Source organism: Myotis yumanensis, unplaced genomic scaffold (assembly GCF_028538775.1).
Source record: "Myotis yumanensis isolate MYYU_CA2020_CCGP unplaced genomic scaffold, mMyoYum1.0.hap1 SCAF_5, whole genome shotgun sequence".
NCBI lineage: Eukaryota > Metazoa > Chordata > Mammalia > Chiroptera > Vespertilionidae > Myotis > Myotis yumanensis.
Window position 1 is genome coordinate 83,005,847 of NW_027223756.1, and position 23,865 is coordinate 83,029,711.

At 53.8% G+C, this 23,865-nt stretch overlaps 2 protein-coding genes across 3 annotated transcripts; both read right to left on the reverse strand.

The window, feature by feature from the left end:
- Position 1: 1 nt before the first annotated feature.
- RAVER1 (ribonucleoprotein, PTB binding 1) lies at positions 2-15,660 on the reverse strand. 2 transcript variants are annotated; one of them, XM_070416004.1, is made up of 13 exons: positions 15,412-15,660; positions 13,751-13,817; positions 10,368-10,837; positions 6,606-6,797; positions 6,308-6,437; positions 5,868-5,962; positions 4,818-4,905; positions 4,297-4,508; positions 3,894-4,202; positions 2,444-2,518; positions 1,859-1,999; positions 1,391-1,474; positions 2-1,301 (listed from the first exon to the last, which is right to left on the reverse strand). In XM_070416004.1, exons 1-13 carry the CDS (start codon positions 15,628-15,630, stop codon positions 1,155-1,157), a joined length of 2,229 nt encoding a protein of 742 aa, XP_070272105.1. In that variant the 5' UTR covers positions 15,631-15,660; the 3' UTR covers positions 2-1,154. The 2 variants fall into 2 exon arrangements, with proteins under 2 accessions (XP_070272105.1, XP_070272106.1); XM_070416005.1 differs by lacking the exon at positions 1,391-1,474.
- Positions 15,661-16,215: 555 nt separating this feature from the next.
- ICAM3 (intercellular adhesion molecule 3) lies at positions 16,216-22,926 on the reverse strand. Its single transcript, XM_070416007.1, has 7 exons — positions 22,585-22,926; positions 21,714-21,980; positions 18,033-18,329; positions 17,414-17,701; positions 16,867-17,121; positions 16,507-16,755; positions 16,216-16,423 (listed from the first exon to the last, which is right to left on the reverse strand). Exons 1-7 carry the CDS (start codon positions 22,667-22,669, stop codon positions 16,230-16,232), a joined length of 1,635 nt encoding a protein of 544 aa, XP_070272108.1. The 5' UTR covers positions 22,670-22,926; the 3' UTR covers positions 16,216-16,229.
- Positions 22,927-23,865: the final 939 nt, after the last annotated feature.

Sequence of the window (23,865 nt, forward strand, 5' to 3'; positions counted from 1 at the left end):
CTTTCTTTAAAACCATTTACTTACAAACTTTAATTCAGCAAAGGTCTGTGTGAGGGGATGGGGGACCCCCAGAGTAAGAAGGAAGCTGTGGCCTGGCTGGCCAGGGGCGGGGCCAGGGTCACTTCAGGTCAACAGGTCCTGCTGGTGGGCAGGGGCAGAGTTTATCTGCATGGAGTTGTGTGATTCCAGCAATGGTCCAAGGGGAGGCCAGCTCCAAGTGACCTGGCCAGGGATGGAGGTGCTCATCTTCCACATGGGGGGAGTCAGCAGAGGCTCAGTGAGGTGCACAGTGCCGGACTCCCATAGACAAAGAGCAGGGGACTGGTTTCAGTGGGCAGAGGAATGGTGGAGTTGGTTTGCTAAGACCAAGGCTTTGGCCTTCTATTGACCCCAGGGTGGGGACCCTGGGTAGAGGGACCCAATGCCCAGGCCAGAGCTGTTTGGTCCTGAGTCAGGCTTCCAGAGCTTGACGTCTGAGAAGCTCTGGCCAGGGGGTTTGGGGCCCGGCTTTAAGGCATCAGAAGGCAAGGGGACTGTGGCAGGGAGCAGGGCACCCAGAGCTGGAGTACAGGCCAGACTGGGCCGGCAGAGGCAGGAGGCAGCTATGCCTGCAACAGACATGAGAGGAAAAGAAAAGAGCCGAGCCATTTCAAACCGAAGAGTGTGGAATGGAGGCTCAGACATGTTGAAACTTGCAGGTATAAGACCTGGGGGTCGTCCTGGATTGTTTAAAAAGTAATAAAAATTAGAAAAGGAAACAAAAGTCAATTGTCAAAGTTAAAAAAGGGGGATAGTCTCTGATCCTCACGGGAGGTCAGGGAAACCTCCAAGGCACTCGAAAGGCCAAGATACAGGAGCGACGAGGCAGAAGAGGGCTCCCCGAGAGGCAGATGCTGGCGAACACAGGGAGGGCAGAAAGGGGCCCAGCCTGCTCTCTCTTAAGGCTGCAGGGTTTCCATGCTAGGAGCAGACCAGAGATGCAGAGTAGCCCCCGGACTCTCCCATACTTCTTGGGCTCCAGCTGGTTGGTCAGCAAAGTCTTTCAGAGATTTTCTATTACTGAAAGGAAAAAACAAAAAAAAAAACAACACAAAACACCAGAAAACCCAGAAGCGATTTGGTGCAGGCCCTGGAGCATCTCTGGCACTAGCCCCTTAGAAAATCCTCTTGCGCTTCAGGTACGAATCTGCATAATGGCCACCAAGGCCTTGGGAGTGCTGTCCCACATAGCTGCCTTCTGGGCTGGGCTCTGGCGAGGGCAGCAGGTGGGCAAAGCTGCGTTTCTGGCCACCCAGTGGCGTCTAGAAACAGAGGAGAGGGGGTAGCAAGTCAGGGGCCACCTGGGGATCGCCGTTCCCCAGCTGTGTGTGCCCTCAACCCTTGCCCGTACCTTCAGCAGGTGGCTATGGCCATTGGGCCCAGGGCCCAGGCCCAGGAGCCCTTCTCCGGAGCCCAGTGGAGAGGAACCAACCGCCTGGCAGAAATGGGAGATGGGATAAAAGAAACATCCCCCAGAGCAAAGGTCAGGACTTCAGGTTCAAGTCATGCCTCTGCTGTTTACTCGCCATGATTGGGGGCATATTAGCCCTGTCTCTGAGCTTCAGTTTTTTCATCTGTCAACTGGGGCTAAGACCATCCAACCCCTGGCTTCTGGGAGACTAAGCGGAGGCTCAGAAGGCTGGGCAGCACCAGGTGCTACACACACAGGTGCATGAAGGCTGTTCTAATTCACCTTGGCTCTAAGCAAAACTGGTCCCTGCCACCACCCTAGCCTTGACCTAGGCACCGAGCGTCACAGGGATCCCTTGCATCCAGGTTGTCCCTGGGAACCTGTGCTTGGCTGGGGGAGGCTCCTCACCTTGTTAAGGTGGCTTTGCTTGAGGCCAGCCTGCAGGCCGCTGGTGAAGTAGGAAGTGGGCGAGCCCGAATAAAAGTGAGAGAAGGATCCCCCACCACCTCCACCACTCCGTTCGCTGAAGCCACTGGGTGGAGGGGACATCTGCAGAGAGGAGGCAGGCTGAGTGAGGCAGACTATTGCAGTATCCACCCGCTTTTGTAAACCACTCCTAAATGACTCTGGACTTTGGCCAACAAGCAGAGGTGCCTGCCTCCCTTCTGCCTCTAGGGAATCCTGGGATCACCACCACGTGTATGTACACAGGCTGGCCGGCTGGAGGGTGAGTTCCACGTGAAGCTTGAGGCCCCCAGACAAGGCCCATTTACCAGCCTACTGGCCACCAGGTATATGACTAAGGCCCTGTAAATTGTTGAGCTTCAGCTGAGCTACAATGTGAGTGTAGAGAACCACCCACCCACCATCCCACAGAATGGTGTGAAATGATAAAATGTTTGCTGTTCTAAGCCACAAGTGGTAGGACCACTTGTTATGCAGCAAAAGCTAACTGATACACCTGGATGGTGGGATTTAAAGGGCAGCTCTTACTTTGTGTCGGCTGGGTCCGTGAGGCCCGAGGGCTGGCTCCCGTGGGTGGGAGAAGAGCCGCCTAGGTCCCATGTCCTGAATCAAAGTGGGAGAAAGTGTGTTGGGTTGGGGTCTGCACCAACCTCACTCTTAGCTGAATTCTCCAGCACAGATGTCATTAGGGAAGTTTGCCCCTTCCAGTAGTGGGGAAACTCGACCTGTAGAGTGGGGTAATGAGAAGGAATGTGCTCTGTCCAGGGATGGCTCCACCTAAGACCCAGAGGTGAGTGCTATGAAGTCATGTGGCCCCACTGGAGCCAGGTGTTTGGAGTTTTCAAGGCAAGCTGAGCATCAGGGTTGTGTGAATGCCTGCAGTTTTTATATGTTGGTATCAGCGTTTATTTCAGGTTTTTTTTTTTTTTTAATAGACTTCACTATCAATTGTTATTTTTTTATATATAAAAGGCTAAGTGACCGACCATACGTCCGTCCAACCATCTGGTACATATGACGTGCACTGGCAATTTAAAAATAAATGTTGACTCATGCATGCGCGATACATATAAAGCTCTCACTGGCACCAATCTAGACAGAGTAGGAATATTCCTACCTGAACCCGTTTTTGGACATGGTCAGTTATATATTGCTTTCTCTCAAGTTTGAAGAGTGCGTGGCATTAAAGTTGTAAATACTTCATCACAAGGGAAATTAGTCAAGCACTCTGAAAGTGTCTTTACTCTTAATGTGGTGTACAGGGAGATATTAGAGTAAGTTTAATCAATTTATCAGTCGTTTTTATATCATGTTTTTGGTTTTTTTTGTATCATGTTTTTGTTTTCATATCATGTCTTTGTTGTTGTTATATCATGTTGTTATTGTTTGTTAATCAATTTATGTATTATTTTCATATACATTTTACTAATTTTCTTTCATCTCTGACACTTCTATTATAGAGAAAGGACGAATAGCGATATTAAATTATTTCTTCTAATTGATTTCCTTTCAATGTGCACGAATCCATGCACCAGGCCACTAGTTTTTTTTATAATACAGTGTGGGTCAAACATAACACAGGTGGCCTGCAAATGGCCAGTCTGCAACATCTGACCTGGAAAACGTTGGAGTCATAGAAAGAACAATTCCCCAGGGACAGAGACAGGAATCTCAGAGGGGAGAGGAGAGAGAAGGGCAGAGACAGGAAGCTGAGCCCTGTCTCTAAGGAGAAGCAGAAGTACAGCCTAAGGCCTCTTGGAGAGAAAGACAGACAGGAAGCAAGGTCTGATGTGCAGAAACAGACAAGAGACTGAAGGGCAAGGACTGTGTCTGGCATGTTCCCCACTGTCACAATGCTGGGCCTGGCACAGTCAGTGCTAGAGAAATATTGGTTTGGAGAATGACTTGCTCCCAGGGGACAAAGGGCTACAGCAGCCAGCCTTCGGGAGGGCTGACAACAGGGCAGAAAGATACTCACCGAAGGGTAGTCGAAGCCATAGCTGTCAGGAAGCCCTGGTTCGGGGGGCAGGCGCGTGCTGGTGAGGGGGCTGAGCAGGCGGGACTTAAGCTGGAAGGCTTTGCTGCTGCCACCACCTCCACCACCGCCACCTCTGGGGACTGGGGGGTTAGGCAGGGGGCCCTCAGCTGGGCGGCGGCTTCTCCCGGCGCCTCCCCAGCCCCGGGCCTCCTTACTCGCCAGATTGCTGGCAGGGAGCAGGCTGTGTAGGTTCAGGTAAGGGTTCAGGGGGATCCGGAAGTCCTTGGGGGGCTCCCCCAACAGTGAGACCTGTGGCGAGAGGGCTGGATTCGAGAGGGTTCCTGACGGGAAACATCGCAGGGCAGGAGACTGGAACAGTGCTGGGCCCAGGACAGGACCTTACCCCGGGCGGTGTTGGCAGAGGTCCACTATCTTTCTGTAGGCCTCTGAGGCCAGTGCCTAGGAGTCCCACAGGGGCAGGGGGTGTAGTGAGCTGGGCTGCTGGGGGACCCAGGCCCATGGGTTCTCGGTCACCTCCGGAAGGACCAAGCAGTGGCGGTAGCAGGGGTGGTGGCTTCCCTCGCCGGGGTGGCAGCTCCGGGGGCAGGCCCCCTCCTACAGAGAGAAGAATGTCAGTGGCCCCAACACACAGGACCCTTCCCTCCCAGGGTCCTAAAGCATCTGCTTGGACCAGGGTGAACTGCTGAGGAACAACTATGCGCTGGGCACTGAGCAAGCCCTCTGAGTGTATCAACTCCCAGAATGCTCATGGGTTCTCCCACAAGGTGGGCACCAGCTGACAAACACAGAGACCCAGAAAGGTCAGGGCACTTGCCCAAGGCCATGCAACTGGAAATTTACCACCCAACAGGGAAAGGGGAGCAGGATGGGCCCAGAGAGATGACAAGGGGCAGGGTCTGTTACCTGCAGACAGCTCCCCAAGGAGGTGGTTGGCCGACTGGGCACCAGGCTGCAGGGGGCCCAAGGGAGAGTCTCCCAGGATCCCAGGCTTCTGGGGACAGAGCACAATCAGCTGGTGATGGGGGCAGTGTGGCCTTAGCAGCAGACAGGTATTGCCCAGGGTCTCAATGCCCCGCACACCCAAACTCAGCCCACGCTGTTCACGGGTCCCCCAATGTCTGTGACACCCTGGCCATCATCCATCTGGCCAGCTAGTGGTAACCAAGGACCTCCTGCATGCCAAGGCCCACCTGAGACCCAGGGAACATGGACCATACACTCAGTAGTCAGGGCCTACCACCCCAGTGTTAGTATCACACACACACTGTGACAATCCTTAGGCACCCACCAGCCCACACCCAGCCTCCTGCTCATTATCACGGAAGGAGTCATTCTTAGCTACACATGGATTCAGTCAGTCTCTTAGACACACGAAAGTCCAAGCCCACAACTTCACACTGTCAGTTATCATCAGACATACACATGCCACTGACAGGGCCCCAGTGAATCAAACCAGACAGGGTAGTACATGTATGTTCTATTTTTCTGTGTCCATCTATGTGTGGTGTGTGTGTGTGCGTGCACGCGCACGCACATGTCTCTGTCTGACACACTGGTACCATACTGAGGTGTGGTGTCTATTTTTGTGTGTGTATGTGTCTCCATGTATATCAGTTTTTGCATGTTTGCATGTGTCTCCGGGTGTGCACTGAGGTGGTATGGTATGTCTATTTGTGTGTGTGTGTGTGTGTGTGTGTCTATTTTTGTGTCTTTGTGTGAGGGAGTAGGGGTGAAAGGCCATTCTATTCCCTGGTGCGGCCAGGTCTTTCTTCCCCAAACTGAGTCCTGGGTACCTGTGACAGGTCAGGCCCCATATCAAGCACCAAGGACGCAGCCAGATGGCCCACAACCCCGAAGGCGAGGCCCAGATGTGAGTACTGTTTGAAACTGAAAGGGAAGGGGCTGTGGCAGCACGTGAGTGAGGAGGGAACCTAGGGCCCACACCCATGTTACCTTCTGACCCTGGGTTTGCAGGGCCAGCTGCAGCAGCGCCGTGGACAGAGCAGGCCCATTGAGCAGTGGCATGGCTGGAGGGGCACCCAGGAGACCTGGAGGGAGACCCGGGAAATGGGCGGTGATCCCTGGATGGAAGTCCCCCTCTGCAATTAGAGGCAGCCCTGCGCCTGAAGCCATGAGAGAGCAAGTGAACAGCCCAAAGGAAGGGCCTGGGAAGGGAGTCTGCCCTGGGAAAGAATGGCCCCTTTCCCACCACCTTGCCTCACTGCAGGCTGCAATGCTCCCACCTATGACCCCATGCAGGTGACCTCCATTCTTAACACAGCTCTTGCTCATGGGGCTCTTGTTACAGGGAGCTCAGGTGGGAACACAGTCCCTGGGAGATGCCCGGCTGAGAGGCTGGGGACCCCGCCCACTGTCCACTTGACACGCCTTACCCTGCTTGCCTCCTGAGTTGCTGTGAAGCAGGGGATTGAGCAGCAGCTGGAGGGAGGCGGAAGGCCCCAGGTTGTTGAGCAGCTGCAGGATATTTGGTTCAGGCAGGAGCCCTTTGCCCCGATTGAGGGCCTGAGGAGAGAAAAGGACGGTGGTTCAGAGCCCTGCCAGGCCACAGAGGTGAGGCCTCATCCTTCCCTATCGCCCCCAGGACCTGAGTGGTGACCGCCAAGAGCCCTGATTTCTCAAGGAGAGCCTGGCGCCCAGTTTCCCATTCCCACTCCCTGGGTACACACTCACCGTGGCCTGGGCAGCGATGAGCGCAGCCAGCATGCTGCGACCAGGGGGCCCTGGGGCACAGAAGGAGATGCGCAGGTGGCTACCCCCCAGGGCCAGGCCATCTGCCTCCTGCTGCACCTCTTCAGCCATCTCGGCAGTCTCATACTCCAGCACAGCGAAGCCCTTCAGCTGCCCATCCTGGCCGTACGCCAGCTGGTGAGGGTGGGGGGAGGTGGATGTGAGTGCCAGGGGGGCAGTGACCACTCTCACATAGAGTGACGACTGTGACCAGGCATGGATCCCGATTAAGAGAGACCCCCTCCCCACCAGAGAGGGTAGATTTTTGGGCCTGGCACTGTTCTGAGCCCTGTTCCTCATTAGCTCACTGAATCTTCTCCATGGCCCGGAGAAGCTGCATCCTACCCATTTTTCAGAGGGGGCAACTGAGGCTCAGAGAAGTCACACAGCTGGTGGGAGGACAACGCTGGGACCCATCTCACAGGGATCAACTCCCTTGGGCTTCATGCCAGTGTCACTTTGGGACTTTGAGATTCCCGAGCAGAGGAAGCAAGCTGAGGTTGCAGGGCTGGGAGGAGGGGCTGGCTGGAAAAGAGGCAGGTGGGTGGCTTTGGAGCACCACCAAATCAGGAGCCTCAGGCCAAGGACACTGCAGCCAGGGCTGGGAAGGCACACAGCCTGGGGGCAAAGCAGGTGGCCTCTGAGCTCAGGCTGGTGGTGAAAGGTAACAGCCAGTGAGCCACAGGGAACAGAGGTGCGATCACGGGCAGACCAGGGAGGCCTGTGCATCCCCCTTGATTACAGCCATTTGGTACTTTAGCTCCTCCTCCAGGCCCTTGGGCCAGATGTGTCCCCAGACTGAGAATTTTTAAGAAATCAGAAAGGGAGAATGCCACACATATTATATATTACGTATCAGTCACTCCAGTGGGGTCCAGGGCACCCTGAAAATCAAACATGCAAATAGCTCTGCATCAAGACACAAAGAGAAAGGCCACGGACAGGCCCACATTGGTTCTCTGCTGCTAGACCTCTTGGTTTTCAGGATATTGTGAGTGCTGGCATTGTGGATGGGGGCTATCCCAGGGAAAGCAGATCCTGGGTGAGAGCACTCAGCTGGGCTCTTCACTGTGTCCAGATGCAGGCACTGTCAGCATGCCCACTCTGCAGATGAGAAAACTGAGGCTCAGAGAGTGGCAGTCCCTTGCCCAGGCCACAGAGCTGGAGCTGGGATCAAGCAAGACAAAGCTGATACCCTTAACAGGACTGGCCACCTCAGGGTGGCGATGGCTGTCCCAAGAACTAGTATCATTTCTCTGGGTTCCGATTGATGTAGTGTGGTTTGGGATCAACCCAATGTCCACCAGGAGGGAATGGTCCAGAGTCCATAAAATGGAATATGGCACAGCTGCAAAGGGACTGAGAAAGCTCTCATGTCTGAACACAGAAAGACGCCCAAGACAGAATGAGTGGAAAAACCAAACCAATGCAGGCACAGCAACGAATGGATCAAGAAGAGAGGAATGCAGGAACACACAAACACAATTGTTGAAAATGCTTAATAAAATCTCGCTGGAAGGACACAACAAACTGGTACAAGCAGGGGCTCTGCAGGAAAAGTGCTGGGGGCCCGGAGGGAGCCTGTACCACAGAATGTGCTGATTTCCAAATGTGATTGGACTGTCCTTTCAGAAAAGCAACTAAGTGGAAAGGCTTTTTTCACAAGGTCTTGTGAAACCTGCTTTATACATATTTATAACATTCAAGCATTTTTAAGCAACTCTGTAATGAAATAAAGCAACTATAATATGTAAATTGGCCTGTGAATAAATGACAAAGTGCATTAGAGTGAGTTGCTATGGGACTTTGGTCTCATCTTGATTATGTTGAGAATAAAGCCCCCCATCCCCAGGACGAGAGCAGATTCCCAGAGTGGCATCAGCCATCGTGGGAGGCAAGGGCACCCAGTTAAGAGCTCAGGCCCTGGAGTCAGCTGCCTGACCTTGACTCCCAGCCCACCTCCAACTGGCTGGCCGGCCTGGGCAGGTGCCCATCCCTGGCCCTCAGTTTTCTCACCTGTAAGGTGGGGCAGCTACTGTATCTACCTCAAAGGGTAGTTGTAGGGATTCAATAAGATGTTCAACAAGGGCAGGGAAGGGTCCCACTCCAGCCATAGTAGCTCAGGGAGGCTGTCGGCTGGGGCCTGGCTTTGCATGCCAGGCAGGGTAGCCTCTAGCCATCAGCCCATCTCTGGCCAGGCCCCATACCAAGGCCGGGACACACATCTTCTCACAATCACAGATGAATAGAGACTCAGAGGGTCAAAAGGCAACCAGATGGGGAAACTGAGGCTCAAAGAGAGAACTTGTAGTTCTTGCCAACCTCAACCTTCGCATGAGGAAGTAGCCATCGAACTAATTCATCTATGTCCTGAGCCCCACCCAGGGCCTAACACACAGTAGGTACAGGAGCATGAATGAATGCTGAGAGAGCAAGGAGAGGAGTTTCCTACACATGTCCCATTCCCCAGGTCCTAAAACCCATTCATAGAGTGGGCCCCACCTAACACCAGAGCTGGGGTCTGAGTCAGGCTGCAGTGTTCCAGTCCTGGCTCCACCATGTCCTGGCTGCATAACCTGGGGCATGTTACTTGACCCCTCTGTGCCTCAGTGTCCCCACCTGAAAATGGGGATAATACCTGTTACAGGTGTTACAGCATAAAGGGACTGCAATAACGTGCTCAGAATCCAGTGAGTGCTAAAGGAACGTCTGCCTTGGCGGGAGGGAAGGGCAAGACCATCTGGGGCTCTGCCAGGGCTGGGCCTGGCCTATGCTCACCCCACTGTGCTTGTCACGGGCACACATACAGAAGTGCCTGACAAATGTGACTTGGATGAACCAGGGATTGTTTTGCTAACCAATGTGTGAACACTGAATCTCTTAAGAATGAAGTTGGTCAATCCATTTTCTAACCTTAAGGCTAAACAGACTGTGGGCTCCTCCCGAGCAGTCTCCCCAGTGCTGGGCCTGGGACCCAGTGGGTGTTCAAGAGACAGCTAATGAGTGCAGGCGTGAAGGTGAATGAGGGATGAACAAGCTTTCTGCCCAGCTTTTACAAAGGCAGCCTCACTTGCACTTCACATGGGGAGAGGCCAGCGAGGTTAATCCAGGCACTAGGGAAGCGGTTCTCAACCTGTGGGTCACGACCCCTTTGGCGGTCAAACGACCCTTTCACAGGGGTCGCCTAAGACCATCCTGCATATCAGATATTTACATTACGATTCATAACAGTAGCAACATTACAGTTATGAAGTAATTTTATGGCCAAACCAATGGATACGGACAACAGGAGGATGAAAGCATGAGTGGGGGGGGAGGAGGTTGGGGGTTAACTGCGGGGGGGGGGGGTGGGGGGTGGGATGAGGACACACTTGTAATACCTTAACCAATAAAGAAATTAAAGGTTAAAAAAAAAAAGAAAATAATTTTATGGTTGGGTCACAACATGAGGAACTGTATTTAAAGGGCCAGAAGGTTGAGAACCACTGTCCTAGGGGGAATGCAGGGATTTGAACCCCAGTCATCTGGCTCCTGTCTGAGCTCCACCAAGTGGCCTAACAAGAACCCCATTCAAAATGAGAACGTTAACACTTTACTGAAAAGGGATCCAGGAGATTGGGGAGGGAAGGTGGACCCAAAGGACCCCTCCCAGGTGCTCCAGGCCTGGCATCTGCTCCAAGGTTCCCACTCCAGGCACAAGCTCACCTGGCAGAAGGTCGGTGTGTGGACAGCCGACAGAGCCCGACGCAGGGCGTCCACATCACTGAAGCCAGGGGGCAGGCGGTCAACACAGAGGCAGCGGGAGTGGAGCAGGGCGGGTGTCAGCTGTCCCGCATCTGTCCAGTGCACATAGAGGGTGCGCGTGCCCAGCGGCTTGCCCAGCAGGTCCGATTTGGCACGGGCAGCCGAGTCCTTCTTCATGTACTCGGCAAAGCCATACCCCTTGGAATGGCCAGTGCGCTCGCTATAGACCAGGAAGCAGCGCTCCAGGCTGCCGAAGGGCCGCACCAGCTCCTCGAACTGCTGCTGAGTGAGGCTGGGGGGCAGGTTGGCCACGCAGAGCAAGGCATCAGTGGGCTGCAGCTGCACAGATAGCTCGCGCTCCCGCAGGCAGCTCTGATGGAAGGTGCTGATGGCGGCCTCGGCTTGCTCCCCGTTCAGCAGGGTCACAAAGGCTGCAGCAGGAGGGGGAGTGGGTCAGTGGGGTCCCGGAGGGCCTGCCCCTCCGCCCCATGGCTGCCCGCTCTTACTTCTCCTAAACCATGTGTGATCTCAGAATACTGACCCACTAAGACACCTCAGGCCCCAGTGGACTAGATAGCTGCCAGCCTTGAGCAACTCGTGCAGGTGCCTTCTACCTCCAGGAGGCCTGCTCCCTGCCCTCACCCCCTAGCCGTTCTCAACCTACTCATGAGCTCACCTGCCCTCTTCTATACTGTGCACCTGGCTAGGTGACAATAGGTGAGTAACTTGGGTGACACAGAGAGTAGTGGTCAAGCACATTGTCACTAGAGCCTGGTTTCAACTCCAGCTTAAGTGGCTGTGGGGGTCTCAGTTTCCCCATCTGTTAAATGGGAATAACTTACTCCTCATAACCACCATTGTGCCAGCAAGGAAATGAGTGCAGAGCAGGGGCACCCCTAACAGAGGGGAGGAGTCCGGACTTGAACCCAAGCAGACAGGCTCTGCACCCCATCCTCACCACCTCTCTAGGCCAACACCTCTCACCTCTCATGTCCGAGCCCTGGCCTAAGCCTCAGTCCTGCTGCCACTCCTGGTTTGCTGTCCAGCCAACAGCTAGCTTTTCAAAATGATTATCAGAATGTGCCATGCCTTATCCAGGGGCTTCTCACTACAGGCGACAAGGGAGCCTGTGTGGCCTATCTTTGCTAACCTCCTCTCCCATCTCTTGTCGCTACTTCCTGGACTATGCCAGGCACATGGCTGCGCAGGCCTTTGCATCTGTATTTGCCTGGAACACTGACCTCCCCTTCTTCACCTGGTTAATCCTGATCCACCCTTCAATCTGACTGCAAACATCACTTCCCTCATGAAGCCTACTCTGACTGCTCCTATTTCAGATCACAGCTCTGGGCTCCCACAGCACCCAGTAGCTTCTAGTCCTATGACCACTTCACCTTCACACCTGCAGTTGTGTGAATGACATTCTCCCCACAGACTAGATCAGGGGTGGGCAAACTTTTTGACTCGAGGGCCACAATGGGTTCTTAAACTAGACCGGAGGGCTGGAACAAAAGCATGGATGGAGTGTTTGTGTGAACTAATATAAATTCAAAGTAAACATCATTACATAAAAGGGTACGGTTTTTTTTTTTTTAGTTTTATTCATTTCAAATGGGCCACCTCTCTAGGCCAACACCTAGAGAGCCGTAGTTTGCCCACGGCTGGACTAGACCATCGCTGTTTGGTTCACAGCTGTGTCCTGTGTTCCAGCATATACTGGCGCTCAATAAACATTTAATGAAAAACACTATTGCCCTGACCGGTTTGGCTCAGTGGATAGAGCCCCAGGCCTGCAGACTGAAGGGTCCCGGGTTCGATTCCAGTCAAGGGCATGTACTTTGGTTGCGGGCACATCCCCAGTGGGGAATGTGCAGGAGGCAGCTGGTCAATGTTTCTCTCTCATCGATGTTTCTAACTTTCTATCCCTCTCCCTTCCTCTCTGTAAAAAGTCAATAAAATATATAAAAAAAGAAAAACACTATTAATAAGAGTCACTTAACCTCTGGAACCTCAATACCTGGCATATACACAGAAGAGGTGCTTAGTAAACAGTTCTGACTTGTTGCCCCTGCCAGTGTTTACTAAGTATCTACTGGGTGCCAGACACCCACAGCCTTTTTAGCTATTTTAACATGTTTTACCTTGGGGCCAACCCAAGCAGGTCATGCCCAATTTGCTGTGAGAAAACTGAGGCTCAGGAGGGGTGAATCACTTGCCTCTGGCCTCCAAGTGAGGACAGACCAGGACTCGAACCCAGGACTATTTGTCTCCAGGTCCCAAGATTTTAACCACTTACCCTAGCCCACCAGGTAGGTCTCCAGGGTCCCCGTCCTCACCTGCTTCTCACCCACGTTACAGATTGCAAGCACAAGGCCTAGAGGACACAGACACCCACTGAGGGTCTCCCACAAGGTGGGGGGTGCAAGGCTGACAAGACGTGTCCCTGTTCTCATGGAGATGACCACTCAGTGCAGGAGGCAGTGAGTGAGCCAGCAGTAACAGCCCAGAGTGATGGAGAGAGGCACTCAAGGGCACTGTTGAGGAGCTGCCTGCCTGCATGTGGATAGAAGAGGAGACAGCTAAGAACAGAGGCAGAGGGAACGCCTGCAAGCTTTCCACTGAGGAGGTGGCAAGGCCGGGACACATCCTTGCAAGATAGTGTCAAGAGGAGCCTCAGACAGGTCTTAAGGAGAGAAAAACAATCAGGTTAGGATTAGGTTTTTTTGTTTTGTTTTTATATGTTTAATTTTTAAAATTCATTTCAGAGAGAGGAGAGAGAAATAGAAACATCGATGATGAGAGAGAATCATTGACTGGCTGCCTCCTGCACACCCCCGACTGGGTAGCAACATGGACATGTGCCCTGACCAGGAATCGAACTCTTGGTTCATGGGTCAATGCTCAACCACTGAGCCCACCAGAGGACCAGAATTGCAATCAACTGATCAAATGTGATAGACCCTGGCTCCCTGGGGGAGGGCAAGTAGGAGTGTGAAATCATGGAGAGGCCAGTGGTGACTGCCATTTTGACAGAGATGGAGGAGCACTAATTGTTCTGGAGGTCTTGACAAAGACCAGACAGGCCTAAGTGACTGGCTGGGGGTATGGTGTGGGAAGTGGGGAAGCTCAATGCTCAGGTATCTGGCTGAGCAGCCTGGAGGAAGAACAGGAATATCAAGACTGCTCCATAACGAGCACCCAGAAACGATTGGGGCAACAGTCTGTCTTGGGCCGGCCTAGAGGATGTTGAGCCCAAAATTCAGGAGAGAAGATGCCAGGCCAGAAAGCACCTGGCTTCAGGGACTGTCACCCTTGCCACTAGCCCACCCCACAGCCCCACAAACCTGTCCCTTTGTATTTGTCCACAAAACAGTACTTGAGCTCATAGTCGCTGAGCAGGTCATGCACTTCCTGCAAAGACAGAAGCCAAAGGACAGGGAGTCACCACGGGCTGACGGAAGCAATCCAGCGCAACCTTCACATGGAACAGCTACAGAGGCAGGTCAATTATAGTCCCCATTAACAAAGGAGGAAACTGAACTCAGAACAGTTACTTGCCCAAAGCCATTGAGGCCACACCTGGCAGAGCCGGGATTCAAAGTCTAATTGCAGATCCCATGTTCTTAACCAACACAAAATACTCTTAGAGTCAGGTGGGTCTGAGTTCAAGTCCTAGCTCTGCCTTATGCCATTAGGGAAGTTGTTTAACCCAGGGGTCGCCAACCGATGGTCCGCGAGTTCCAAAAGGTTGGCGACCGCTGGTTTAACCTGTCTGACTGACTTTCAACTGGAAGCCTGACTCCTTTCAAGATTACAAGTTAGGTAATAACAAACCCATCTTGCAGATGAGGAAACAGGCTCAGAGAGGTGAAGGTCAAGACAGCGGCAGGAATGCCACCCAGGGGTACCTGACTGCGGACCCCGTATACTTGAAGCCCACACTGGGCGGCTTCACGTGCTTCCCAGTTCCCTCCCGCTGACACGGCCGCCTTCTTGTAAGCCAGCTGCGGGGGCGAGGCTCTACGGCCTGCTTGTGCCAGATACACTGTGCACCCTGCAGGAGAGACAGTGTGTTCCCAGCTAAGTGATGGCAGGTGCTAGGAGGAGGGCTGACTCTAGGAATAAACCAGACCATGCCTAGTGGTGCTTGCCCCAGGTCTGTCCCCGAGTCACGCCCTCCCCACACTTTGGTGGCCTTACCACCCACGTGCCCACCGACAGGGAGGGTGAGCCAGCGGCAGATGTGTCGGTGGCCCAGAAAGGAGGAATCCTGAGCAACAGGAAGAGAGAGAGAGCCCATTCCACCACCGCAGGGCAGGGCAGGCCAGATGCAATCTCCTTGGGTCCAAAGAGCACTGGAGAGCCCTGCACCTGCAGGCCCCAGGAGAAGAGCACCCCTGGCCAGACCAGCCAAGGGGGGGGCTCCACACAACACGGGCCCCTCCTTTCTTTCAGGTCTGTGGGCTGGAAGCAGGAGACCCCTTTTTCCAAATAAATTCTGGGGCTTTGGGAGAAGAAAGGTCTCAGGAGCTGCTACTACTTCCGATCTATCTCTAAGAGGAGTTCATAATCCGTACTCTGAGCCAACCCTGAACTTCTGACTATGCGGTCTCGCCACCTCATGGCAGAGGGGAATGAGGATAAACACAATCAGAGCAGGGAGCTCCTGGCGTCTCTATTCCCACAGTCCGGGTCTAGCTGCCCATTCACAATCCCCCAACGTGGCCTAGGCTGCCCGCCCACTTCAATCACTAGTGCTCTTCCAAGCCCGTGGTCGCCGTTTACATCCTCCCTCAGTCCAAAGTTGGTTTCTCCCTCCATCACCGCCCCCCCCCCCCGCAACAATCCGCCCTTGGTCTCTCCCAAACCCTCATGGATCCTGCGTTCGGACTCTCCCGCCGACGCCCCCTACACCCGAGCACGCCAGCGTCGGTGTTGCCTGGTTCCCCCCCGCGCACGCGCACGGTGGTATTTCCCGCCACGCTCCCACACCGCCCCCCCATACCTGGTTGGTCACGTCCCCCGGGAGGCCCCGGATCAGTATCTTGCGGCGGTTACGGAACTGGCGCTCGGTGTGTTCCAAGCGTTTCCTGATCTCCTCTGGATCTAGCGGCTGCAGTTCTTCTTCGGGCGCCCGGCGCTCTGGGGCATCGTCAGCTTCAACCTCGGCCCCAGGCTCCGGACTCAGCGGGGGCCGGTGAGTAACGGACACGTCGGCCGCCATCTTGGGAAACCCGGCGCCTTCTGGGACCAGCGAGCCAAGGCGGAGCGGCATAGAGCGGCAACGAGGGCGCGTCCGCCTATTGGCCGAAAGAAGCTCCTCCCCCTTCTCTTCAAATCTCTCAGCCCATTGGCTAGGGCGCAGCCCGCCTCCCAGAGTTTACGCCCTCTCGGCGCACAGCCTCCGCCCCTTACACCGCTGAGATGTCACTCAATAGACGCTCAGCGCTGTTGGGGATCCCCTTAGCGCAGGTGGAATCCAGCCTTAGACTCCGGCGGGGCTGGTGTGGTTCAGTGGTTGAGCATGGACCTATGAACCAGGAAGTTACAGTTCGATTCGCGGTCAGGGCACATGTCCGGGTTTCAGGCTCGATCCCCAGTAGGGGGCATGCAGGAGGCAGCCAATAAATGATTCTCACTCACCATTGATGTTTCTATTTCTCCCTCTCCCTTCCTCTCTGAAGTCAATATATATATATATATATGTATTTTTTAAAAGCCACAGACTCCGGATTTTGAGCACTTTATTGTTGCAGAACCTGATGATAAAGCCAACAACCCCCCCCCCCCCCCCCCCCCCCCCCCCCGTCTTTGGCTGGAGGCTCAAGATGGTGGTTCCCCCAGAGGCTCCTCAGCTGTTTTAGACGTAAGGGGAAACCCGGCGTTTCCCTGATTCACATGGTAGATGTCTCTACGCTTGTGCACCCCGAAGACATAAATTGAGGCCGGAATGGCAGCCACAAAGCCCAGGATGGTCAACACCGCTATGATGATGGTAATGGTGATGGGGTTCCGCTCTGTGTAGAGAAGCAAGGAGTAAATACTCGTACCCCTGGCCCTAGGCTTGCCCATTTAGACCCGCAGGCCCCCCTCAGCTCACCTTGAACATTCATCACCACAGTGACGGTGTGTGTGCCCAGTGAGCTGGCCGCCCGGCAGTTGTAGGTACCACTATAGTTTAACCTGACACGGAATGGGATCCCGATGGGGACCTGGGCCATGGAGCCTTCGTGCAAACACTGTAGCTGGGGATCTGGGTTGCCCTGGGCTTGGCACTGAAGGATTTGGGTCGTTCTTTCTTTCCACATCAAGTGCTGAGGACATCTGGCTGGGTCAATCTTGGGACCATCTGTGGGACCACCAAATGATCAGACAAACCCAAGGTCCAATGGGGCAAGAGAGAATCAAGTCTCTCCAAATCAGGAGAGCAAGGAATTAAGGGTCAGAGTGACCTACTCACACAGTACACGCAGCTGGACGCTCCTGTTCTTGTGCAGGACCACCCCATCCACCTCGAGGGCAGCACTGCAAAAGAAGCTGCGTCTGTCGTCCCTCTCAGTGGCGTTTAGCTGAAGCAGCGCGAGCTGTCCCGGGGCTGCAGCGGGAACTCCGTCCAACGTGACCTGGACTCGGGCTCCAGCAGAGCAAGTCACATTCACTATGGTCCCCTGACGGATGGTGGGCTGGCTCAGGTTCATGACGGGCCCCCAGAAGCCTAAAGGAGTAGCATTGCCTGGGCGTTTGCTATCCACTCCCTCACATCCACTAAGCCCAGCCCTCCACCCGAATTTTTCCCCTCGGGGTAACCAGGCCTTGCCTTTTAGCTACTCTGGGGCCCCACCTAAGCTGGGGCACTCAGGCCATCCTGGAATGAAGGCCCCTGCCCCGCCCGCGCGGGAACTCCTCCCACGTTGGCTTGGCTTCTCCTGTGCCTTGTCCTTTGGGCTAATGAAGCTCAGCCCCCTTGCCCTCACCTCTGCAGCAGTATCGGCCCCGGCCCCTCTTACTATAGATGGTCAAGTTCTCCTGAGTCTCCTGGCTCTCGCCTCCCAGGGTCACATTGCAGACAATCTCCTGAGCCCCCTCCAGCTCCGCGCTCGCTGTGGCTGTGGCCCTGGCCGTCAGCTTGTCACCGTTGCTCTCGACTGTGGCATTCAGCATCTGGCCCCCCAGCGCCAGGTGGACCTGGGCCTCTGAGGCCGGGAACAGCCCGTCCAGGGTGCAGGTCACGGCCTGGGATGTTCCCACCTCCAAGAACCGGGGAACGAAGAGATGCGGAGGCGTCACTGGCAGGACTGGGGAGAAGAGTGGGAGTGAGCTGGAGGTCTCACACAGCCGTGGACACCCCTTTCCCTGTGACACACTCATACCCCCCAACCAGGGTTCTTCTTTCCCAGGATACCCTGTAACCTGGATCACCCCCTTCCTAGGACACATCTATCTGCACATACTCCTCAAAAATTCCTGCCACCATGGGAATTTTTGAGGCCGCCCGTCCAATGGCCAAGGGCAGGCCTTCCCAGAAGCCCTTGAGGTCCAGGCCACCCCATTCTCAGGAACCTCAGGGCCAGGGTACCCCTGCTCTGGCTCAGCTCATCACCCACACTCTGCAGTCCCTTCCCTCACCGAAGGTTCGGAGCTGCCTGGGGACTGAGCTGTTCTGGAACAGTCCCAGCCCTTGAGACCGCAGGTCCAGTTCCCAGCGGCAAGAGAAATTGGCACCATGATCATTTCTGCTGGCTAGCACCGTGGTGGTGACCTCTCCAACCGCCAGCTGCTGGCTCAGCACCTCCTGCCCCCGGAGCAGCAACACGGAGAGTTTGGCCCGGGGTGCCCCGCCTGCCACCCTGCAGCGCAAGGTGAGGTTTTTACCCACAGGATTCCAGCGGGACAGGGGTGCCAGCTCCACACGCTCCGGAAACTCTGCGGGTGGGTGGTAGAGGGAGGGGAGAACAGAACTTATCAGTCAGCCTGGCAACCCCCACCCCAGGGAGTGGAGAGGACCCGAGGGTGGCCCAGTGCAGAACTGTGAACGTTGAGTTGATAAACCTAGAGGGCTTAGAAATGGGCTAGTGGAAGTGTTTGCTATTGTCCTTAGCACCAAGATGATTATTTCCTGTTTTGTCAGACAGGGAAATAAAAGATTTGTTTACAAGGACCTTACAGTAAATAAAAAGGAGCCCTGGCACGTTTTTGCTTAGTGGACCGAAGGGTCTCCAGCTGATTCCCTGTCAGGGGCACCTGCCTCGGTTGCAAGTTCTGCAAGTTCAATTGGGGGGTGTGCGGGAGGCAACCAATCGATGTGTCTCTCTCACATTGATGTTTCTTTCTCTCTCCCTCCCTCCTCCTTCCCTTTCACTCTGAAAATTAATGGAAAAAATATCCTCGAGGTGAATTTCAAAAAGAAAAAAAGAAAGGGAAAGGGTACTAACGCCTATGACCACTTACGATGTTAACAGCAATTATAAAAGTTCCTATTTAGAGCTTTCCTTAGATTTTGCAAATGTCATCCAGGCATCCACCTTCATTCACATAGCAACTGAGTAAAATGTTCTCTATTATTCTTTTTACAGATGGAGAAACAAGCCCAGAGAGGTGATCTGCCCAGAGAGGCACATCCAGGAAGGGGCAGAACCCGGGTTAGAATGTGGGTCTCCCAAACTTTGGACCTGTGTGTCCACCTGCCTCTTTGGTGTCACATCTAGGGATTCCCCTGGCCCTCCTGCCAGCTTCTGGCCTGGACTCTGGCCTTGGCCTCTCTAAGAGCTTGGCCCAACCCTTCCCCATCAGTCCCAGGTGCTCAAGACTCTCACAGTCTACTTGCCTGAGGCAGCCTCTCAAGGTGCTCTGCCACAATCTTGGGGGGCCGGACCCCTCTAGGCTGGGTCCTCTCCCAGGTACAGCTGCAGTGCCTTTCTCAGGCACACAGACCACATCCTTAACCTCCTTGGGAAGCAACTTATGCTCACCTCCGACACCTCGAGTTTGGATCTCAAGCTGTCAGAGAGGCCCATGGACTGGCGGCTATGAAAAATCTTTAACATCTTACTACAATTTTAGAATATTTGACAAGGAGGCCTCCATCTTACTCTTGGGCACCACTGGTCAGGGGTAGTGTTATCCTGGTAAATTCTGGTTATGCTTGGGCTCTCGGGGGCGGGGTGGGAGAGCCCGGATAAGGAGCATTTGCCAGTTTCTGTGGTGTAAGTATCCCCACCATGGCTGATATCAAGCTACCCAAAGTGAGATAGAGTTGGGAAGAGATGAGCACAGTCAGACCTCATGAGCCAGGAACAACAGGCTCCCACACAGCACTGGCCAGAGGCACCTCATAGACACACAGATCCATACGGGTAGATAGACACATGCAGATGTACACATTACACAGAAATATATGTGGATACAAACATATATGTAGACACATATTGACACAGACATTCAGAGACACACAGATATTGAAACAAACACACTTGCCCCCACACACAGATAACACAGGCAGTCACACATGGAGATATAGATACAATCATGGAGATACACACTGAGAGACACAGGCACACACACACACACACACACACACACAAGCACTAACACATACACACACGTACACTCCCACAAACATAGACAATAACAGATACATATGCTATGGACACACATGTAGGTACACAAATACGTATAGACACTGGCACCCACACAAGAGCATACACATGGGTACTATACTTATCCACGAAGGCTTCACAAAACAGTAGGCACCGTGAGTGATCTAGTCTGTTGTATGCCTTTTTAAAAAATATGTTTTTATTAATTTCAGAGAGAGGAAGGGAGAGAGAGATAGAAACACCAATCTGCTGCCTCCTGTACGCCCCCCTACTGGAGAACAAGCCCACAACCAGGTCATGTGCCCTGACCAGAAATCGAACCAGGACCTCCTGGTTCATGGGTCCATGGGTCCACACTCAACCACTGAGCCATGTCGGCCGGCTCTTCATTGATTTTTAGAGAGAATAGAAGGGAGGGGGAGAGACACACACAGAGAGAAACATCTATGTGAAGGAGACACATCAATTGGTTGCCTCAGGCACACGCCCTGACTGGCCAAGACTCAGTTTGCAACCAAGGAACATGCCCTTGACCAGAATTGAACCTGATATCTTCAGTCTGCAGGCCAACGCTCTAACCACTGAGAAACCGGGTAGGGCAATAAACTATCTATATAAAAGCCTAAGTGACCGTCGCAACCGAAGGGACAACTGAACAGACTGCGTGGGGTGACCAGGCCAGCAGGGGAGTTAGTGAGGGGCAACCAGGCCGGCAGGGGGTTTAGGGAAAGATGACCAAATGATTGAGCAGCAGGCTGCATGGGGTGACCAGGCTGGCAAGGGGGCAATTAGGGGTGACCAGGCCGGAAGGGGGGGCAGTTAGGGACGATCAGGCAGGCAGGCATGTGAGCGGTTAGGAGCCAGCGGTCCAGGATTGTGAGAGGGATGTCCAAGAGGTCCTGTATTGGAGAGGGTGCAGGCTGGGCTGAGGGGACCCCCCCCCCCCCGTGCATGAATTTCGTGCACTGGGCCTCTAATTCTAAATAAAAAAACAAATAAATAAATGCAGAGAAACTCTTGGGAGGACCCACAAGAAACCAGTGCCAGGGGGATTCCCAGTCTGGAAAGGAAGGCTTCACCTGATAATAAGTCTTGGGAGCCAGACTGCCAGCTTCGCCACTCAGGGGCTGTGAACCCAACAAATGACTCCACCCCACTGAACCTCCATTTCCTTAGCTGTGAAATGAGGCTCATAAGTGCAGCGCTCCCTCTCCCACCCCTCGCCCTGGGATCTTTGTAAGGATGAGTGAGGGCTAAAGTGGGTTTATACACTTAAAACAGTGGTCACTGCCAGCAGTGCTAGGTAAATGGAGATTTGACATTGATATGCTTTTATACTTTTTTATTTTGAAACCCCATTAATTTATTACCTGCCATAAAAATATAAGTAATCAATAAAAGACATGTACTATCATTTTTAAATGCCTCCTGGGACCTAAATAAATTGATTTTACACTGTTGCTCTGTCATATGCTTGAGATGCATCTGTCTCTGTCTCACAAACACACACACACACACACACACTCACACTCACACTCATACACTCACACACACACACTCACACACACTCACACTCACACACTCACACTCACACACTCACACATGTCCAGGTCCAAACTCTGGGTCAGAGTCCTGGTCCATTCCTGCAAATTCCAGGCCCACTCCCCCCGACTGCCTGAGGCCAGTCCCCGCTTCAGGCACATCCACTCACGGTACACTGTGATGTCAGAGGAGTCTAACATCTGCGAGCCGTTGCAGATGCTGGAGCAGAAGATCTCACTGTCACTGGTCACATTGCTGAGCCGGTAGGCCTTCCAGCCCAGGCCTTCGCCCGCTTCCTCCTTGAACAGGGATGTCTCCAGGCTGATGAGTTCCGGTTGGGAGCAATCTGTACTGCAGTTCACCAGGAGGGACCCTCCAGCAGGCACCACCGGGTTCTGCGGCTCCACCCGAAGCCGGAACGCCTGCCCCTGGGCACCTGCGGGAACACGGACGCTCCGCTGCTGGATCCAGTGCCCCCCAGCCCCTGCATCTTGAGGCCCTACCATCCAACACCTCCTCAACCTGAGATATGGTCTTTGCCTTCATGGTGCCTCCAATTCAGTGGGGAAGACAGGTGATGGGTCAGAGACAGGAGAGCTCAGAGGGAGGCCTATAGGAAGGAGCCTATAGGAGGAAGTGAATGAGGGAAGCTTCCCGGACAAGTACAGACAGTTTTAAAGGGTAAGTAGGAGTCAGCCAAGTGAAAGGGAAGAGTGATCCTGGTAGAAGGAAGAGTGTAGGCAGAAGTCAAAGTTTCAGATGGAGCTGAGAGAGAGGGAGAGAGAAAGAGAGAGAGAGAGAGAGAGAGAGAGGAGTTGGGTGGGGAGGACAAATCACATAATCACATGCAGGGACTGGGCCTCAGGAAGCCCTGGCTGAGTTAAGGTCCCACAACTTTCTCTCCAGGACACTGGTGAGCCCCCAGTCAGATTTGAGTTTAAGGAAGTGTTTGCAGCAGGATGTGGAAAGTTTCGCTTTCTCCGGTCCCCCATTCTCTACCAGCCCCCAATTCTAGCCCTCCCCAAGTTGACTGGCCTTACCTGGAGCCAGCAGCAGGCAGCAGACCAGAAGCAGAGAGATGAGCGGAGTCCAGCAGGCCCTGGGCAGTGGCCCCAAAGGCACCATGGTGGCCAGCCTATGGAGGACAGTGCCTTAATGTGGCACTGGGCAGGGCAGAGGGGAGCAGGCGGGGCCACCCACAAAGCACAGCGGATAAGATTGCAGAAGTTCAGGGGCGGCACCTTGCCCAGGCCTGGGGAAGGGCGGGGGTGAGGGGGTGGGGGGATGTTCTGTGGCCCAGGAGGTCCAGAGTGCGAACCCAGCTAGGGTCCAGGGAGGTGGAGGGCTCTAATGAATCGTCCACTGGGGGGGCCTCAGTTACACTTCTGGCTCCCAAATGAATGCACAGGAAATGAGAACTCAATCCTCTTCCTTTGTTCTCGGTAGGGGTGGGGGGTTGGAGGGGGGGGAAGACACCTCCTTCCTGCTGAACTTAGGTAAGTGTGAAATTGCGCAGACACTTCATTTCTTTCATATGACCTTCTCTCCTTTCCTTCCTTGTGATCAAATCGGCCTCATCCCCCTCCCTGACTTTCACCTCTCCCTTGCTGGTCCACTCCCTTAATCACTAAGCCTTCAGGACAATGAGGTTCTGGACGGCATCAAATAATCTTAGGAACAAAGCGTCGGGTCTAGTGACCACAGAGGAAGATAACATCTAGGCCTCAGTTGTATTTCAGCTCTAGACCCAAGAAAATGGACCGATACCCCCCACCAAATCCTTGCAAAACCAGACAGAATGGAGCCACGGCTGACGTGAGGACCAGATGCAATGATCAGCTACCCCTTCCTTACCCTGGCCCACCCAGCAACATTCCCCTATGTAGCCCATCCCCAGAAACCATGGAGGAGCCAGATCTTTGCACACAAGCTCCAGGCGTAGCACCATTCCCTTAGCAAACCGGTACTTTCTTGGCTGCGAACTCATGTTTGCTTTGACGCGAGCAGGTGACCAAACTCCTTTAGTTTAGTAACAAAGGCGAAGGTGTTCTGTTCCTAGAGAAAAAGGTAATGGGAGTCTGGCTGGCGTGGCTCAGTGGTTGAGTGTCAACCCATGAACCAGGAGGTTATGGTTCAATTCCGGGTTAGGGCACATGCCTGTGTTGGGGGCTGGATCCCCAGTGGGGGTTGTGCAGGAGGCAGCCGATCAATCTCTCTCATCATTGATCTATCTATCTCTCTCACTAACTCCAAGAAATCAATAAAAAAATATTTTTTTTAAAAAGGTAACGGGAGACCACCTGCCTGTGTCCTTGAAGTGA